We start from the raw sequence: 15,103 nt of genomic DNA, 5'->3' as shown, positions 1-15,103 counted from the left end.
GGAATGATACTTGTTGAGAAAATCAGCCTGGTAATCCGATCCGATGGTGCACAAATTTAACAGAAAAAATTAGAGTAATAAATCAAGTCACAAGAAGAACACCAAGATTTTACGTGGTTAGGCCAAGCCTACTCTACGGGCGAAAAACACGATCTTCTACTATGAGAAAAAAACAATATACAAGGATTACAATGGATTGATCTAAAACCCGCAACCCTTTTCTTGTTCTCCCAACCCAAGACCATACACCGAGAGTAACATGAGAAGAGAACCCTGAGAAAAAACCCAAGAGAAAACTCGAAAAAAAAAAATCCCATGAAGAACCAATGAAGAAACCTACTTTCTCCTTATCTTTCTCTCCCGTCCTCTCTCTCTTTCTCTCTCTTCCTCTCTTCTTTTGCAGCCGAACACACACAGAGCCTCTCACCTTGTTTTGCCGCACACGCCTCTTCTGCAGCCTCTCTCTCTCTCTCTGTATATGTTTTACCACTTAGGTTTTCCAAAACCTAAGAAACAAAAACTTGCCGTTTTTGTCTTTGCCTTCCCACCAACGAAGAGATATGAGGCAACTTCCCCAACAATACTAACGGTGTAGTGACCGGGCCCACCATACGATGTTAGCATGATCTAAACCATTCATTTGGTGGGCGCCATCTTAGATGGGCCATAATTTAGAAATGGAAAAACAAAACACTTAGGCTCCATTCAGTTGCTTGCCATGATTGGGAAAGGAAATGGAAATGACATGGCAAGTGGAAAGGAAATGGAATTGACGGAAGAAGTTTAGATTGAGCATATGGTACAATTTCATGTAGGAAATTTAGGAAATAAATGGTGGATTCATTATAAAATTACAAGAATGTTTTAGTATGGCCCGATTAAGCATAGACTTATTGTGTGCAATGAACATGGTAGGTCTTTACCTTTGAATAATTTGAATCATCCATTTGATAGACCAGACCTTGCTTTGAATTTCTTATTTTTGTCTGGATAATCCCTTTGGGGGGATTTGATTTATTTTTACAGTTGAAATGCCATAGAGTGTGAACCAACATCCGTTGTACGAAAACTAAAATCAGAATGAAGCATAAGATATAGTGATGAAATTATATTATTCCTGCCATCATGAGTGAGGCTGTGTCTTAATCTGGATCCAACGGTCAGATCTTACTAGATCTTATATACTATTATTGAGATCTATCAAAGGTGGGAGCCACTATGCCAATGTGGGAGGCAAGTATGGAGCCATCAAATGGCATGTTCACATGTTAATAACTACTTGGCTTCATCTCAGTTCATATTTTTCTTGTTTTTTCTTAAATTAGCAAAACCACGCCTCCCATGTTTTGTGTAGAGCTTTGTTCAGTTCTGCTACTCTGCTCTTGGTTAGGAGCACTCTGAAAAAATGAGAGGTAGGCTGCGATTGAACCAATAACCTCATTGGTTGAGGCAAAAAGCCTATACCAATTGAACTAAAGGCCCAATCCCTCCTAATCAAAGTAATAAGGGTTGTTTTTATAAATGAGTAGGGGATGATTTTGGTACATTTCACAGTGGTGTGCTATTGGGCATCCTATATTCCTATAGAAGGCATTTCGCGGATGGTCTGTTGCATGTGAGAGCAGCAAAAGCCAAAATCTGCTGAAAAGTGAGCTGTTGTGGCTGCCATCAGCGAAATGCCTTCCCCTATGGAGGCTAGCAAATCCCATTTTTCAAACTAGGGACTAATGGGCAAAAATCCCTCATACAAATGGAAATTTGCTAATGTATTGCAAACCATATGCTTTTTTATTTAAAAATAGTTATTGGGGGTTGCGTCAGAGGTAGTCGGCCTTCACATTAAATTGACGAGATTTTGATATTTTAATTTTATCGGGAACGAGTGAAAATAGCCAAGAAACATCACTCCGCCGAAGTCTTAAGTATTTTGAATTAAATTGAATCTGTTTTTGTAGTTCGCTTTTGCTTTTGCGAATCTTTTACAGCGCTTTTGCGCCTGCGAAAGTCACTTACATAAGACTCCTGTCCCTCCTCAATGTTTTTTACTGGACCAGGACAACCCTTTTCTCAGTTCCAAAGGGTAGGTTTTGAAACGGAAAAATTGCCAATGGGGGACATCAGAATACGAGAATTGCCAACAGAGGACACACTTTTGAAAAATTGTTAAAGAGGGTTGATAACCCCCTTTTGAGAGTAGGGTGCAATTTTGGCCCTGTCAGCCCTGACCCGCCCTGAGCTCGAACAGGGTCAAGGCTGGATTTTCCAACCCTGAGGTGGGTCAGGGTTCATTTTTTTAGACCCTGACTCAGGTCGGGTCGGGTTCTGGGTTAATGCCTCGGGTACCCTGACCCGGCCCGACCCTAAGTTTTTTATTATAGAATTGAACCATCTGTGCAAGTTTCTTTTGCTAATGTTTTCTATTATCTTGGATTGATGTTTCTTTAGATTATTATTATTAATTGTCTCTGTTGCCCGTCATGTTGTTGAATTCATATTCTCTTATTTTGTTCTCTTTCTCTCTGCTTATGGATCATTTTGTTCTATATGATAAGTGGTTGCTTTATTTTTGGCACTCTTAATAGGTATTTGCACTAGGGTCAATTAGGGCCCCAGTTGGCAATTCTCGTATTTTGATGTCCCCCATTGGCAATTTTTCCGTTTTGAAACCACTGACCTCAACATGCGCATTAAATAGAGCATCAATATTACCTCAAAGTTCAGAGGCATTTGGTAGGCATTTTCACTGAAAGGCAGAAAGCCATTTTGCCACTTTCTAGAAGATTTTGTGTTATTCCTTTAATTCAAGAAAGTTAAGCTGTTCTCTCCTCCAAAATTGAGCCCAAAATGCCTAGCAAATTCCTTCTAGTGTCATCCTTAAATTTCTTAACAAAAGAGACACTTTATAAAAATAGGAATGCTTAATTAAAGGGCACCCTTGCCAAAACCAGCCCAAAGGTGCCCCCATTGGATCATTATCAAAGTGAATTAATTATACATTTTTCAATGCTACTAGTGCTATAATAAATGTAATTGGATGATGACGTGAATCCAATGGGTGTGCCTTGAGGCTGTATTTTGCAAAGTGCCCTTCAGTTTAACATTTCCCTTATAAAAAATTAACCGAAAATTCTCTAAGTAGTGTCTGGTTGAACAAACTCTCGGCACCTATTGAGATTTTGAAGAAGTTTCAGGTGGCATTCCTCATTTGGTTGCCAATATTACATTGAACACCAAGGAGACTCCTTAGCATGTTTCCTAGGTAATTATTGCATGTTTGTTGAGTTAATGTCATTCATGTCCCCTTGTTGTAACTTTCAAATCAAATTTTACAAAAAAAGTGAACTTTTTGTTAAAAAATCTTGACAATGGTATTTTTTTGTCTCTCTCTCACTATAATAGTAATTACACCCCTACTTAGGGTGTGAAGCCAGGAATTTATAGTTTGGAGTGGGGGGTGGGGGAGGGCTAACTTACACTTGCCTACATTGGTCATTGGAGGCGCCATGGCCACTAAAATTCTTAAGCATGGATGTACAGCCATGCACCTTTAAAGGGATTTTGCAAGTCAATAGTGTGAGGGGCCCATGATTAGCACTATTAGCCTTGCCAGATTTCACATCTCAAATCAAAGCTTGTTAAAGCTCCACCACTATCATGCACACATCATAACTCCAGACAACTATTGGCTTCTTATTCCACTCCCTTATGAGTCTATGCCGCTTATTCGCCAAAATATCCCATAGTTCTTACTGTTTCTATATTTTCCACTCGTATATCTTTTCATAATATGCATCCTCAAAATCTGCCTCTAATTTCTCAATTGCATCACATTAAATGCACCAAAGATGACTAGCCTTGGGATACGTGACAGAGAAAAGGTCGCTACCAAGAGTGCATGAAAAGATGGCTTCGACAACATTTTCGCAAAAATAGTTGGACCCTTTGGTGATTTGGAGATCACAATGTTTGATTGCATCACTTTAACAGGGAAATGGTAAATGCGCCCCTTTAATAGCAATCTTCGCCTCGTGAGTATATACCATACAGTTGGATTAGTGAATTGGGTGTGCATTGGAGTACTTTTTGAGACATTCCATTTTGGTAATTATTTTGAGCCCACAAACTAGCTCATTTTTCCCAATGAAAACAAAGATGAAGAATAAAAAGAAGCAATTGCCCAGTGGTTTGCCAATAAATTGGGGTTCACGCAAAAGCAAATCAACCCGCATCGGAAAAAAAAAAAGAGTAGACGTGGATGGGTTACAATGGAATGGCTACCCTCCCTATAATGGCTAGCTTTTAGTGGTGAGTTCTACCGGGCTAAATCCCCAACAAGTGGTAACAAAGCTCAAGGCATGATAACCCTAGTTTGCCTCCGAGAGCGGAAATGTCCCTTAGGGAAGATCTCAAAAACCCCGGTGTAGTATCTCGTGGTTCCCACATTACCACCGCGCTGAGGGGGAGATTGTTGGGATTCCAAGCAAAAGCAACTCACCCCACATCGGGAAAAAAACGAGTGGATGTGGATGGGTTACAAGGTACTGGGCCCCTCCCTCTTAATGGTTAGCTTTTAGGCGTGAAGCCTACGTGGTTAAATACCCTACAATTTGCTCATAAATCAGAAAATTTAGCAGTAAACCAGCAGTGAACAACACATAGTCACCAACCTTGTTCTTAATATCACGTTTATTAATTGGTGCCTAAACAGAAAACAACCCCTTTAAGTTTTCAATCATTTGTTTTTATTAATTCTTCATTTTATTTTGTTAATTATTCATAGATGGCAAGTCTTCTTCATGGGAGATGCATCCTCTTAACTATTTATTACGGACACGTGCAATTGCACAACCCGCGACCCCTTATAATATAACGGGATTCTTTTGGGCTGAGAAGTAAGTGGATGTGTTAACAGGATTCTTATTTCGGGCTGAGAAGTAACTGGGCGTGGTTTTAGCAGTCATCACCTTGCTCACCAACAGCTTCCATTTTGTCTCGTCTTTCTTGCTTTGATGTTGCATCTTCTCCTTGAAATGCCTGTAAAATAATTAAGAACACCGGAGAGATTCAATTTATTCCAATCAGTGCATAAAAATCTGACTATCAATTTGATGAAAAACTTTTCCAGAATTTCATGTTTTTCCATTCTTTGATTACTACTTGAACCACCCCAGTTCAACTTTTATATACTATGACCTTCAATTTATAATGATATCCATATAAAATGGCCATAATCATCTCATAACCCTCTAGATTGTGAAAAAAAAAAAAAATTCTTGGGAAAAAATTTCAGCAAGAAATATTGTTCTTGAAATCCAAACAGAGATATGTCCTGAACACCTAAAAAAAAAGTTTATATAACATTGGAAATGGGATGTGGGCCTTAGGTGCAAGGTTTTAAATTTCAGTTTCGGTACCCATTTTGGACCCCACCGAAATCCAAAATTTTGGCGAAATCTGAAATTTCGGGCCGAAATTTGGTAATAATTAAAAAACATTATTAATTTTTTTTTTAAATACATTTTCTCTAAATTTCGCCGGTTTCGGTCTCCACCGAAGATTTCGGCCGAAATTTAAAACCATGCTTAGGTGTACCTCCTCTCACGCCTTTTAAAAAAAGGTATAGCCTATTACCGGAGGTTCTTCTCAGATACAAGAAAATGATTCAGTTCCAGAGCCAAAGATTGTAATGGTTGATTTCTTTATGACTATAAAGAATGGACGGTGATGTTATTCACAGAAACTGAATTTTTCGTATCAGTGTTCCACATCAGATCATTCACCATTTGGAAAAAATCGAAGATCTGGTGAAATTGCTGAGGTTAGGAGATTGAAGGTGTCCAGAAAAATGGTTCAGGAAGGGCAAGAGTGTTTCAATGAGAAGAAAATTTAGAAAATAACAATCAATTATTGGTAATTACAAAAAAAAATACAATAAAACAGTCAATATTAAGAGAGGAATTCTAGACTGAAGGGAGCCCTTGCAAAAACAGAGGTGAAAGGGCTCTCCTATTGGCTACACATCACCATCATGCATTAATAATGGCTGAAAAGTCAAACATGGTGGTGATGTGCAGCCAATGGGGGAGCCCTTTCACCTCTTTTTTGCAAGGGCTCCCTTCAGTTTAGACTTCCTCATATTAAGAAGTAATATTTCCCCAGTCAAAACGGTAAAATTGCAGAACATTACATAAAATCTAAAGCAGTAATGAGACCATGTTCGCTTTGGAATTTGAGAACCGATTTTGAGTCCAATAATCAGCTTGGGACTCCAAATCGGTTCTCAAAAGCCAAAGTGAACATGTTCTAAAGAGTATGATGTCACTCAAAACCTTGCCCTGTTCGATTGGGATTGTGACAACCGATTATGAGCCCAAAACCTATTATCACACTCAAATTTAAATGTAATTTTGGGTCCAATAATAGGTTTTCGGCTCACAATCGGTTGTCACAATCTCAAACGAACAGATACTATTTGATAGGTTTTTTTAGCCCTTATCAAAATCTTATTGTTGAGAAGGGATTTGCGAGGGAATTTTGCGGGAAGGAATTTCGCGGCTGACTTTTGCATGAGATAGCACCACCTCAGATGAATTAAATGAATAAAAAAAAATGTGCTGAAAAGTGAGCCTCTGTGCGCAGTGTGGCTGTTTTCTCTTGCAAAAGTCAGCCGCAAAATGCCTTTCCACGAAATTCCCTAGCAAATACCTCTTGAGAATTAACAAAATCCCCTAGTAACACATAGTTTAAAGTAATGAAAGATGTGGGCTTACCTGCAGAGAGGAACCTTGCAAGAATCAGGTTCACCACACATGCGGGAATGTAGCTCAAGAAGCTGCCACATGCGTTTGCAGTGCACACATCCACCGGGCACCCGGGTTGTGCAGCTGGAGAAATGGCGAACCAACAACTCAAGTCCCTTGCAAGCTGTGAAACCACAAGCAACTTGGCTCCCTTTCAGGACTTTGTCCCTTGGCCCAATTGTCCTGCACCCATCTTTGCATATGTGCAGGAGTGCCTCCATTGCGTCATGGAGTTGCAGGTATACATTATTTTCTTCTATCTTCTTCAGCTTCTCTTCCTTTTTCTGATTGAATCAGAGGACAAACAATCAGTACTTAAGACACTCAGAAGTCCAAAAGAGTTCGTTCTTATTTCCATGAGAGCTGTTGAAATAACTAAGACAGTTGCAATGATCAGAACATAAAAGGTAAATGGAAGAACAAAAGCGGTGAACAACAAAGGAGAAAAACTTACAGAATCCGCCTCCACGACAGATTCTAGAAGCTCTTGTTCCAGTCTGGGATCGGCTTGCTTCATTACTTTCCATCCTTCGGTTGTCGAAACAGTCTTGAAGTTCCTCACCACCAAACGGACACAGAAAAGAGAGAGGCGTGGTGCATCACACTGTCTTGCTAACTGAAGCACGTCTATCACGTTCTCGATGGTCAGCAAGTCTTGCTCTATAAAGTCGACACAGACCCTTTTCAGCGATGGCACTGAGAACGTGTGAGACAAAACCATCAAGTGAAGGACAAACTCCTTCATCGTGCCCTGCCCAAAGCTACACCAGAAAATCCAAGTATTGCCACTTAGTTGAAAATTGTTCAGAAGGAAAGAGGATTTCTAAAAGGGTTGAAAATAATTCTAAGAAAACCCAACTCAGTCTGCCTGGTTGTATGGGCTGCAGAAACCAAAGTGACTGTTTCAAGTGTTGATATCCCCCATAACTAGCAACCCTTAAAAACAACTCAATTTGGCCAGTTATCCAAGCACTGGGTCCAAACTTCGATTTTATGAAGTCAGGTGATTCAGTAGCGAACTTAACCATTTTTTTATGAAAATGAAAAGATCTTTTATATTCAAGCTCAGTTGAACAAGGAAACAGAAACATTAATCTCAAAGTCAATTCTGGGTTTATTTTAACATTGCACGGAAATTAAATATACGTGCTAATGCACAAGCAACAACTACTTAAATACAAGAGCTTCCCTTGCATAAAACATTGGGCATGGGGGTGTTGACTCCTAGCAGTGTTCAACAACAACTTGAACTAGACTCTGATCTTTCGGTTTTTAAGTTCAATTTGACTGAGTTAGTGGAGTACTTGATAGGATTCTCTAAAATTGGCTAAGTTGATAGTCCTCTTGGCTCATACTAACTAAACGTGTTTGGATTCAGCAGTCAGAAGTTAGAGATCGATCAGTCAGCTTCCGAACAATAGTTGCTAAGGAGGTAATTTTTTTTTGATGACATAGGGTATCCCCGCCCGATTTTTAGGGAGGGACTAATCCCTATGGATGCGCACAATCACCGGTAAACCACGCTAAGGAGGTAATTTAATTTAGCTTGAATTCGCCCCAAATTAAAAGTATCTTATTAGTGATTACAGTTATAGATTCTACACAAAATTATAAATCTATTCAGCTCAATGATCACAATATCTAACTTGGGCATGGAGACATGCACATGTGCCACTGTCAAACACAGACCCTGGAAACCCTACCCTATTATGTCCATGCAATTTGATAATATTATAGAGGAGTATTATATGAAATTAGTACAAGCCATTATAAATTTATAACTATATAAATAGTATATAAATAATACTATGTGCATAACACATAGTATATAAATAATACTAAAAGCCATAAAAACTAAATAGTATATAAATAATAATAAATAATACTAATAAAAAGAAAAAAAGATAAAAAAATTACCCCAGTGCCTGTGTTGACATGTGCATAACACATCCCAATATGACAATGTTTCCAAAAGTTGATAAGCCTTATTAGACAGGTGCAACCAACACATAAGATGACTCCTACATGGACAAACTCGGACCCCTTACAACTCATCAAGAAGAGGTCACCACAACCTGCTATTATGTCATTGTCCGATGGAAACGGAAAAAAATATATTCTGAGTAATTAGCTTGAGTTCTGATTCACCAACAGAACAATTATCAGTTAATTGAAGAATTTTGAAGGACTGAAAAACAAACAAATCAATTGAAAACACACCAGGAAGAGTAAAGGAAGCGGACAAATGCACGGACGGCTTCTGAGGGTACTCCGGGGATTTTGACACATCGAAAACCCTCTTTAACTTTGGCTTGCTCCAAGAGATTCCTTAGCACCGGTGATGCAATACCCTGTACAAAAGAATATTCAATTGTAAGGCGCCACTAAAACTTCTGCAATATTTCCTCTTTTTTTTGGAACGTGCTTTCCTTTTGAACTTTTTTTTTTCTTTTTTTTTTTTCACAAATGGAGGCAAATTCTATATTAAAGTGGAATGCAAATGAAACATTTAGGTTTAAAGAAATAGTTCTTTTCAATGAAACACCTTCCTGAAAACCACCAGAAAATATCGAGTACAAGAATATCATTTGCACATCTATATTAAGATTATACAAATTTTATCATTCTGGACCAGTCTTTCCCAAGCATCAGACTGTTTCCGGTATTCTCTAGATAACATGGTTGCTTTCAAGGATACTTAGCATTTTAGTTTGAAAATACTTTTACCAATAACCTCCTCATGAACCTCTAGTTTTAGATAACAAAAGCAATCCAGACTGAAATAATCTTTGGTGCCAAGCACACAAACCAGAGACACCAACAGGGTTTTGAGAAAAAAAAAATTGGAAATATATAAAGAATGATCTAGTGTACTGTATTCTCCAACATTCGGGTTGTACATGCTATTCAACAGCATCTATGACTTTTTTATGAGGCCTGGTGGGTCCTCCATGCTTCAAAACTCAGAATCGGATGAGAACATGGTCAAGGTAAAAGTAAGTCGATTTGGGTGGTTCAATCACAGCTTACCTACCAAAAAAAGTCAACTCAGGTGAGTCAATAATTGACGCTGCTAAAGTATAGAAGATTAAATAGCGCTTTCTCCAACAGCTTAAGCTTTTGGAGTAACTGGTCGTTTCACATGGTATCAGAGCAAATGCTTGGGTTCAAACCTCCTTGATAGCAAAATCCACATGCAATGGCCAAACCCAAAAGTGGGGCCACATGTGCCACGAGTAGGCCAACCCAAAGAAAGAGGGACCACACGTGAGGGGGAGTGTTAAAGTATAGAAAATTAAATAACGCCTTCTCCAACAGCTTAAGCTTTTGGAGTAACTGGTCGTTTCACAGACCCAGTCAATTTTCCATTAACTCGGACAAGTCAAAGGAATTTTGATTGCCTTGGGAGGGAAAACCCAGACTTGGACAAGAACTTGGTCAGGGTAAAGGGACTCAAAACTCAGATTCGGACAAGGACTCGGTCAGGGTAAAAGGGACCTAAGTGAGTCGGCGATTGACTCGGAATTTTAAACAGTGTGGACCCCGCCAATCAGGCTTGTACCTCAAGGGTGGATCCCACCATCACAATCATATAATCAAAGTTAGATAGTGGAAACTATACGTCAAACATAGTGATAATATTGTGCACTGAACAACTGGCTTTTTACGTACAAAACATAATTATAATGTTTTTCTATTCATTTTTTTAATGGCATGTTTTTCTATTCATCTAAAAACATTTTTAATTTTTATATCTTATAACACCATCATAAAGTTGTAGACTAGTTCCATCTTCAAGTTGTACAGCATCATCATGCCTGATGGCTGATGCTTTTTTCTCTGCATAAAATACCTGCCTGTTTCTAAGTTACAAAGCTCCAATGGAATTTAAGTATTAAAGATGCAATCAATCATAATCAATTAAATGAAAATTTTTGTGAAAAAAGATTAGACATATAGCAAGATAAGGAAAAATTATTAGAGAGCTAAAGGAATTTGGTGAATTTACCAGAACATTTGAATGGGCTGGAATGATGGCCATTCCATCTGTGAGAATTCGGACATCTGCTCCGTATCCTTCTTCAAAAAGGTGGTCCCATATGCCCTTTGTTTCCTTAGGGACATGACTATAACCTGAAAGTCTTTGGGCGAAAGAGACTCTGGCACGGGATGCACCAGGGAGGGGAGGGGGCAATGGAATATTACTATTGTGGCAAAGAGAAGATGTGGAAACCTCCGGCACAGCTAAAAGGTTGGCCGGATTGCTTTCCTCTTGACGCATATTGAAAGAATCCTCAAAAGATTGCCGAGTTGAGGACCAAGAAGAATCAAGATCTGAACGCGCCATCAACAACCACTGTTTACACCAAATAATAACTATCTGTGCTTAGGAGTCTGCAAATAAAGGAGATAGATATCAGGCACCAGTCCAAGTACAAATGAGATATAATAGCGCATTAAAACAGAGAAACAACATAAAACTCATAAAACATAGAATATGATTTCCATTCAAGAATTAGCAAACTCACAGGAATTTATGAATATTGCAAGGTCTTAATAATCACGGCAAAGAAAATATTCATAGTTCTGAAAGAAAATGAGCTTTCCAAGATACAACATAATCACATGTTATTATTTATTTACATGATAAGAGACCAATTACCTGTTATTAGACATAAGCATCTCTCTTAATCACAAAATACTTCATTTCAGTATTTAAAAAACTCAAGGCAAATTTTATCACTGAACAGTAGTGGAATTATATTAAATTGAATACAGTTTTGCTATCTTTATAAGAAACTAGAAATAAAAATGATAAGGCCCAAGAAACTCAAAAATCAGAAGACATTTTGTCAAAAGGGCAATGGTAAGTGTCAGAGATTTTTTTTTGAAGGGGTGCACAAGAAACATCCTACCACTATATCCTTTTAAAAAGGAAACAACTTAAAAACATCAAAGAAAATATACTCCTGAAACTCCTCACAAAGGCCGAACCATTTTCATCAGGGAATTAAAAGCAGAAAAGACAGTGCCTGGCAGCCTTCAGATTATACAAGTAAAGGAAAAAAATTTGAAGTTCTGCAGACAGTCCATTCCAGATTGGAAAGTTCAAACAATAAAATGAAAGGAAAACAAATGTTGCCTGAAACATATCATTTAGACTGACAGACCATCTTAAAAAGCGATTCAGATTTCAGGTCCCCATTCAGTAGACATGGTTCCATGAGCAACAGCTTGAAAATACTCAAATCCTATAATACTATTACAGAAAAGAGAGAATGCCTCAGAAAAATAGTTCTCTATGTACAGATTGACAGACCATCTTCAAAAGAGATTCAGACCCCCATTCAGGCAGACATGCTTCCATGAGTAACAGCTTGAAAAATACTCAGCTCCTATAATATTATTACAGAAAAGAGAGAATGCCTGAGAAAACTAATTCTCTATGGGCCACAGAAAAAACATAAGCCACTCTCCATGTCCTTCAAAATCTAATTGAAACTAGAAACATGGAAAATTAAATAATACATGCACTAGAGGTAGCAATAAGACCAAAGAATACTTTCCCTGGAAGGTTAGCTATATTTTCATCTTGAATTTAAAATGAAAAACGAAGATGCTTTTTAGGGATGCTATGATTTCAAGGAGGAAAGGCATCAAATTGTGAAATTCTTCTTGATGCCTCCCAAAAAACCAAAGCATAGATTCCTTTTGCAGGCTACTATATTTTCCTCAGAAATCCCAATCAAAAGTTAACTACTAAGAAACCGTAAAGCTTCAGTCAGGAAAGGCATCAGACCTTGCAAATATACTTGATGCCTCAAACATCCAAATGACCAAATAACATCTGGAATCTGTAAGGAAAACAAAGAAACTGACAGAAGTAAAATTAAAGGCATCAACCCTAAAATGCTAGTCTTGATGCATCAGCAACTCAAGTGACCAAAGAATACATTCCTTCAAGGCATATACACTTTTGTCTGGAATCTAAAATAAAAGTAAATTTAAAATTTATGAATGGGAAAGGCATAAAACCCTGAAATTCTCCTTGTTGACTCAAAATACCCGCAGTACTGAAGAATCTGTCCTCCTCGTAATAAAGATAAAGTCATCTGCTCAGCAAATTTTTGGAACCTTTTCCTAAGATATAATTCTGGGAACCCTTTTCTTCAGATAAAACCACCAGAATAAATGAATAAGAGAAGTCAACTTAACCAACATGAAGCATAAACCCACCAAATTCCATCACACTTTCAAAAGAGAACTGTAAATTGGTCTGGAACCATTCACGGCTTAAATTTAGCACTAACAAGGTAAAACATCAAATGCCATGAAGATTAAAAATAAAAAATAAAAAATCCAAGCTTCTTCCCCTCAAAATTCCATAGATCTAGAGAAAAGAAGAACATGCAAATGAAAACACTGAGAATTACTTAAAAAGTTCAGAGGCTTTTCCTCAACAAAGATCATGAAGAACTAGGAGAACCGGATATAAATAGGGAACGCCTTTAAAATCAATAAATATGGAACACGCCTTTAAGTGCGAATCCAAAGCAAATAGAATAAATGAAATTATAGAAACTTATGTTTATTAAGAAAAACTACCAGATTACAACGAGATCGCTGAGATTTAAAAGGAATACTTGAAAACCTAAAAAAATAGAAGAAGATGTTGATCTCCTTGAAAACCTTCATTGATTTAGTAGAAAAAACAGAACAACTTATCTTCATTATTTAGTCTAAAATTCAAATAAAGCAGTACAAAATTTCCTGAGAAATTCTAAAATTCATATAGGTAAAAAAGAAAAGAAATTCTCACAGAAACATCATACCTTCCACTAAAATCTGGAAATAAACTCCAAATCTGTGATCTTCAAGCAAATAACACGAAAAATCACTTTAAAGCTATAGATCCTGAAACAAACTCCAAAACTCATCAAGAAATTCAGATAAAAACGAACTTCATTCAACTACATCAATCCAAAGCCAATCCGTTCACAAATCTTATCAAGAAATTGAAAGAGAAGATCACGAGAACCACGAATAAACTTAAAATCATTGAAAGAGATGAATTACCTCGAACGCCACAAGGAATTATCCGCTCCTTCTCGGATCTGCATCTTGTTTGTTCTTTGAAAAAATATTCGAGATGAAGGATCTATAAAGCAACGTAGATTCTACTTTAACGACCTAGAAATCTGTATCTACAAAGAAATAGGCTTTTGCAGAGAGGAAAAGGGGGGAAAAACACAATTCACGACCTCCTGTTTCTTTAGCTCAGCTCCTTGAAAAACAAAGAGGAGAGAAGGTTCTACAGAGAAAAAAAGGAATCGTAAGAGCGAGTGGGCGTGAAAGTGGGGCACGGAGTTTGCTATTTATAGGGGAACGCAGATCGAGGGAGGTCACTATCTAGATAAGAAAAAGATTCTGGGTCATGACTCGTGACAAATGGGCACCCGATTTAGGAGAGAAAAGTATGAAATGGGGTAGTAGTTTCGAGTAATTACGGATTTTTGTGCCTTTTTAAACTACGCATCAAACATCAAACACAGGTGATTCTTCATAAAAGGGTGGGGGAAAGACCCTATCATTATCTTTAAAAATTTTAAAAGATGAGAACTCAATGCAGGGGGAGTGAAAATATCATCAAAAAGCGTTAAAGTTTTCCACTTTTCGCGTCAAATCACGTACGTCTCTTTTGGCTCAGAACAGTATTGAACATTTTATTATTTTCCTCGTATTTTTTGGCTTAGAACTTCGCCGGATTCTTACTTATGCCGCCGGAATATCAAGTATGCCGACGGATTCAAGAAACACCCATCGTTTAAAGATATCAAGTACGCCGCGGGATTCTAGAGTACGCCACCGGAATATTGAGTACGCTGTCAGATTTTCTAGGTTCAAACATGTGTTCCAAACGTATCGAGTATGCCGCCGGAATATCGAATACGCTGCCAGATTCTAAAGAACGTCGCTGGAATATCAAGGGGTACGCCAGCAGATATAGGGTGTAAGCGGAAATAGAGTGTACGCTGGCGGAAATAATGGATACGCCGGCGGAATCTCATACAAAAAGACGATATTATTAGAAGACGCCACCGTTCTATATTGATGTTCACGTGTCATGGATCCGACCGTCTATGCATATTGGCGACGTCAAGATTTAAACAAACCCAAAGAACTCTGGGTTCAAAGAAAGATTTCAAATCCAAACCAAACCAGCTGTGCATAGAGGCGTGCAGCGTTCCAAAAAAATTTTCAACACGTGTCAAGCATCCATCTGTCTCTAATTATTTCCGACG

At 38.0% G+C, this 15,103-nt stretch overlaps 1 protein-coding gene across 5 annotated transcripts; it reads right to left on the bottom strand.

The window, feature by feature from the left end:
• Positions 1–4,658: 4,658 nt before the first annotated feature.
• LOC143862007 (BTB/POZ and TAZ domain-containing protein 3-like) lies at positions 4,659–14,154 on the bottom strand. 5 transcript variants are annotated; one of them, XM_077373001.1, is made up of 9 exons: positions 13,878–14,153; positions 13,634–13,715; positions 12,837–12,968; positions 12,601–12,655; positions 10,810–11,195; positions 9,021–9,151; positions 7,255–7,561; positions 6,771–7,084; positions 4,659–5,034 (listed from the first exon to the last, which is right to left on the bottom strand). In XM_077373001.1, exons 5-9 carry the CDS (start codon positions 11,146–11,148, stop codon positions 4,860–4,862), a joined length of 1,266 nt encoding a protein of 421 aa, XP_077229116.1. In that variant the 5' UTR covers positions 11,149–11,195; positions 12,601–12,655; positions 12,837–12,968; positions 13,634–13,715; positions 13,878–14,153; the 3' UTR covers positions 4,659–4,859. The 5 variants fall into 5 exon arrangements, with proteins under 5 accessions (XP_077229116.1, XP_077229117.1, XP_077229115.1 ...); XM_077373002.1 differs by having other exon boundaries at positions 12,867–12,968; XM_077373000.1 differs by lacking the exon at positions 12,837–12,968.
• Between the last annotated feature and the right edge of the window lie 949 nt (positions 14,155–15,103).

This window comes from Tasmannia lanceolata, unplaced genomic scaffold (genome assembly GCF_043159265.1).
Source record: "Tasmannia lanceolata isolate RefF3 unplaced genomic scaffold, GAP_Taslan_0.1 ptg000037l, whole genome shotgun sequence".
In the NCBI taxonomy this organism is placed as follows: domain Eukaryota; kingdom Viridiplantae; phylum Streptophyta; class Magnoliopsida; order Canellales; family Winteraceae; genus Tasmannia; species Tasmannia lanceolata.
The sequence above is the reverse complement of the archived record's forward strand: the minus strand, read 5'-3'. Positions and strand labels throughout refer to the sequence as shown.

Coding starts and splice junctions, on each gene's coding strand:
- LOC143862007 (XM_077373004.1), bottom strand. CDS start 11,148: ATGGCGCGTTCAGATCTTGATTCTTCTTGGTCCTCAACTCGGCAATCT. Junction 9,152..10,809: donor CAGCCCATTCAAATGTTCTG/GTAAATTCACCA, acceptor TCTTTTGTACAG/GGTATTGCATCACCGGTGCT. Junction 5,035..6,770: donor TGCAAGGTTCCTCTCTGCAG/GTAAGCCCACAT, acceptor ATTATTTTACAG/GCATTTCAAGGAGAAGATGC.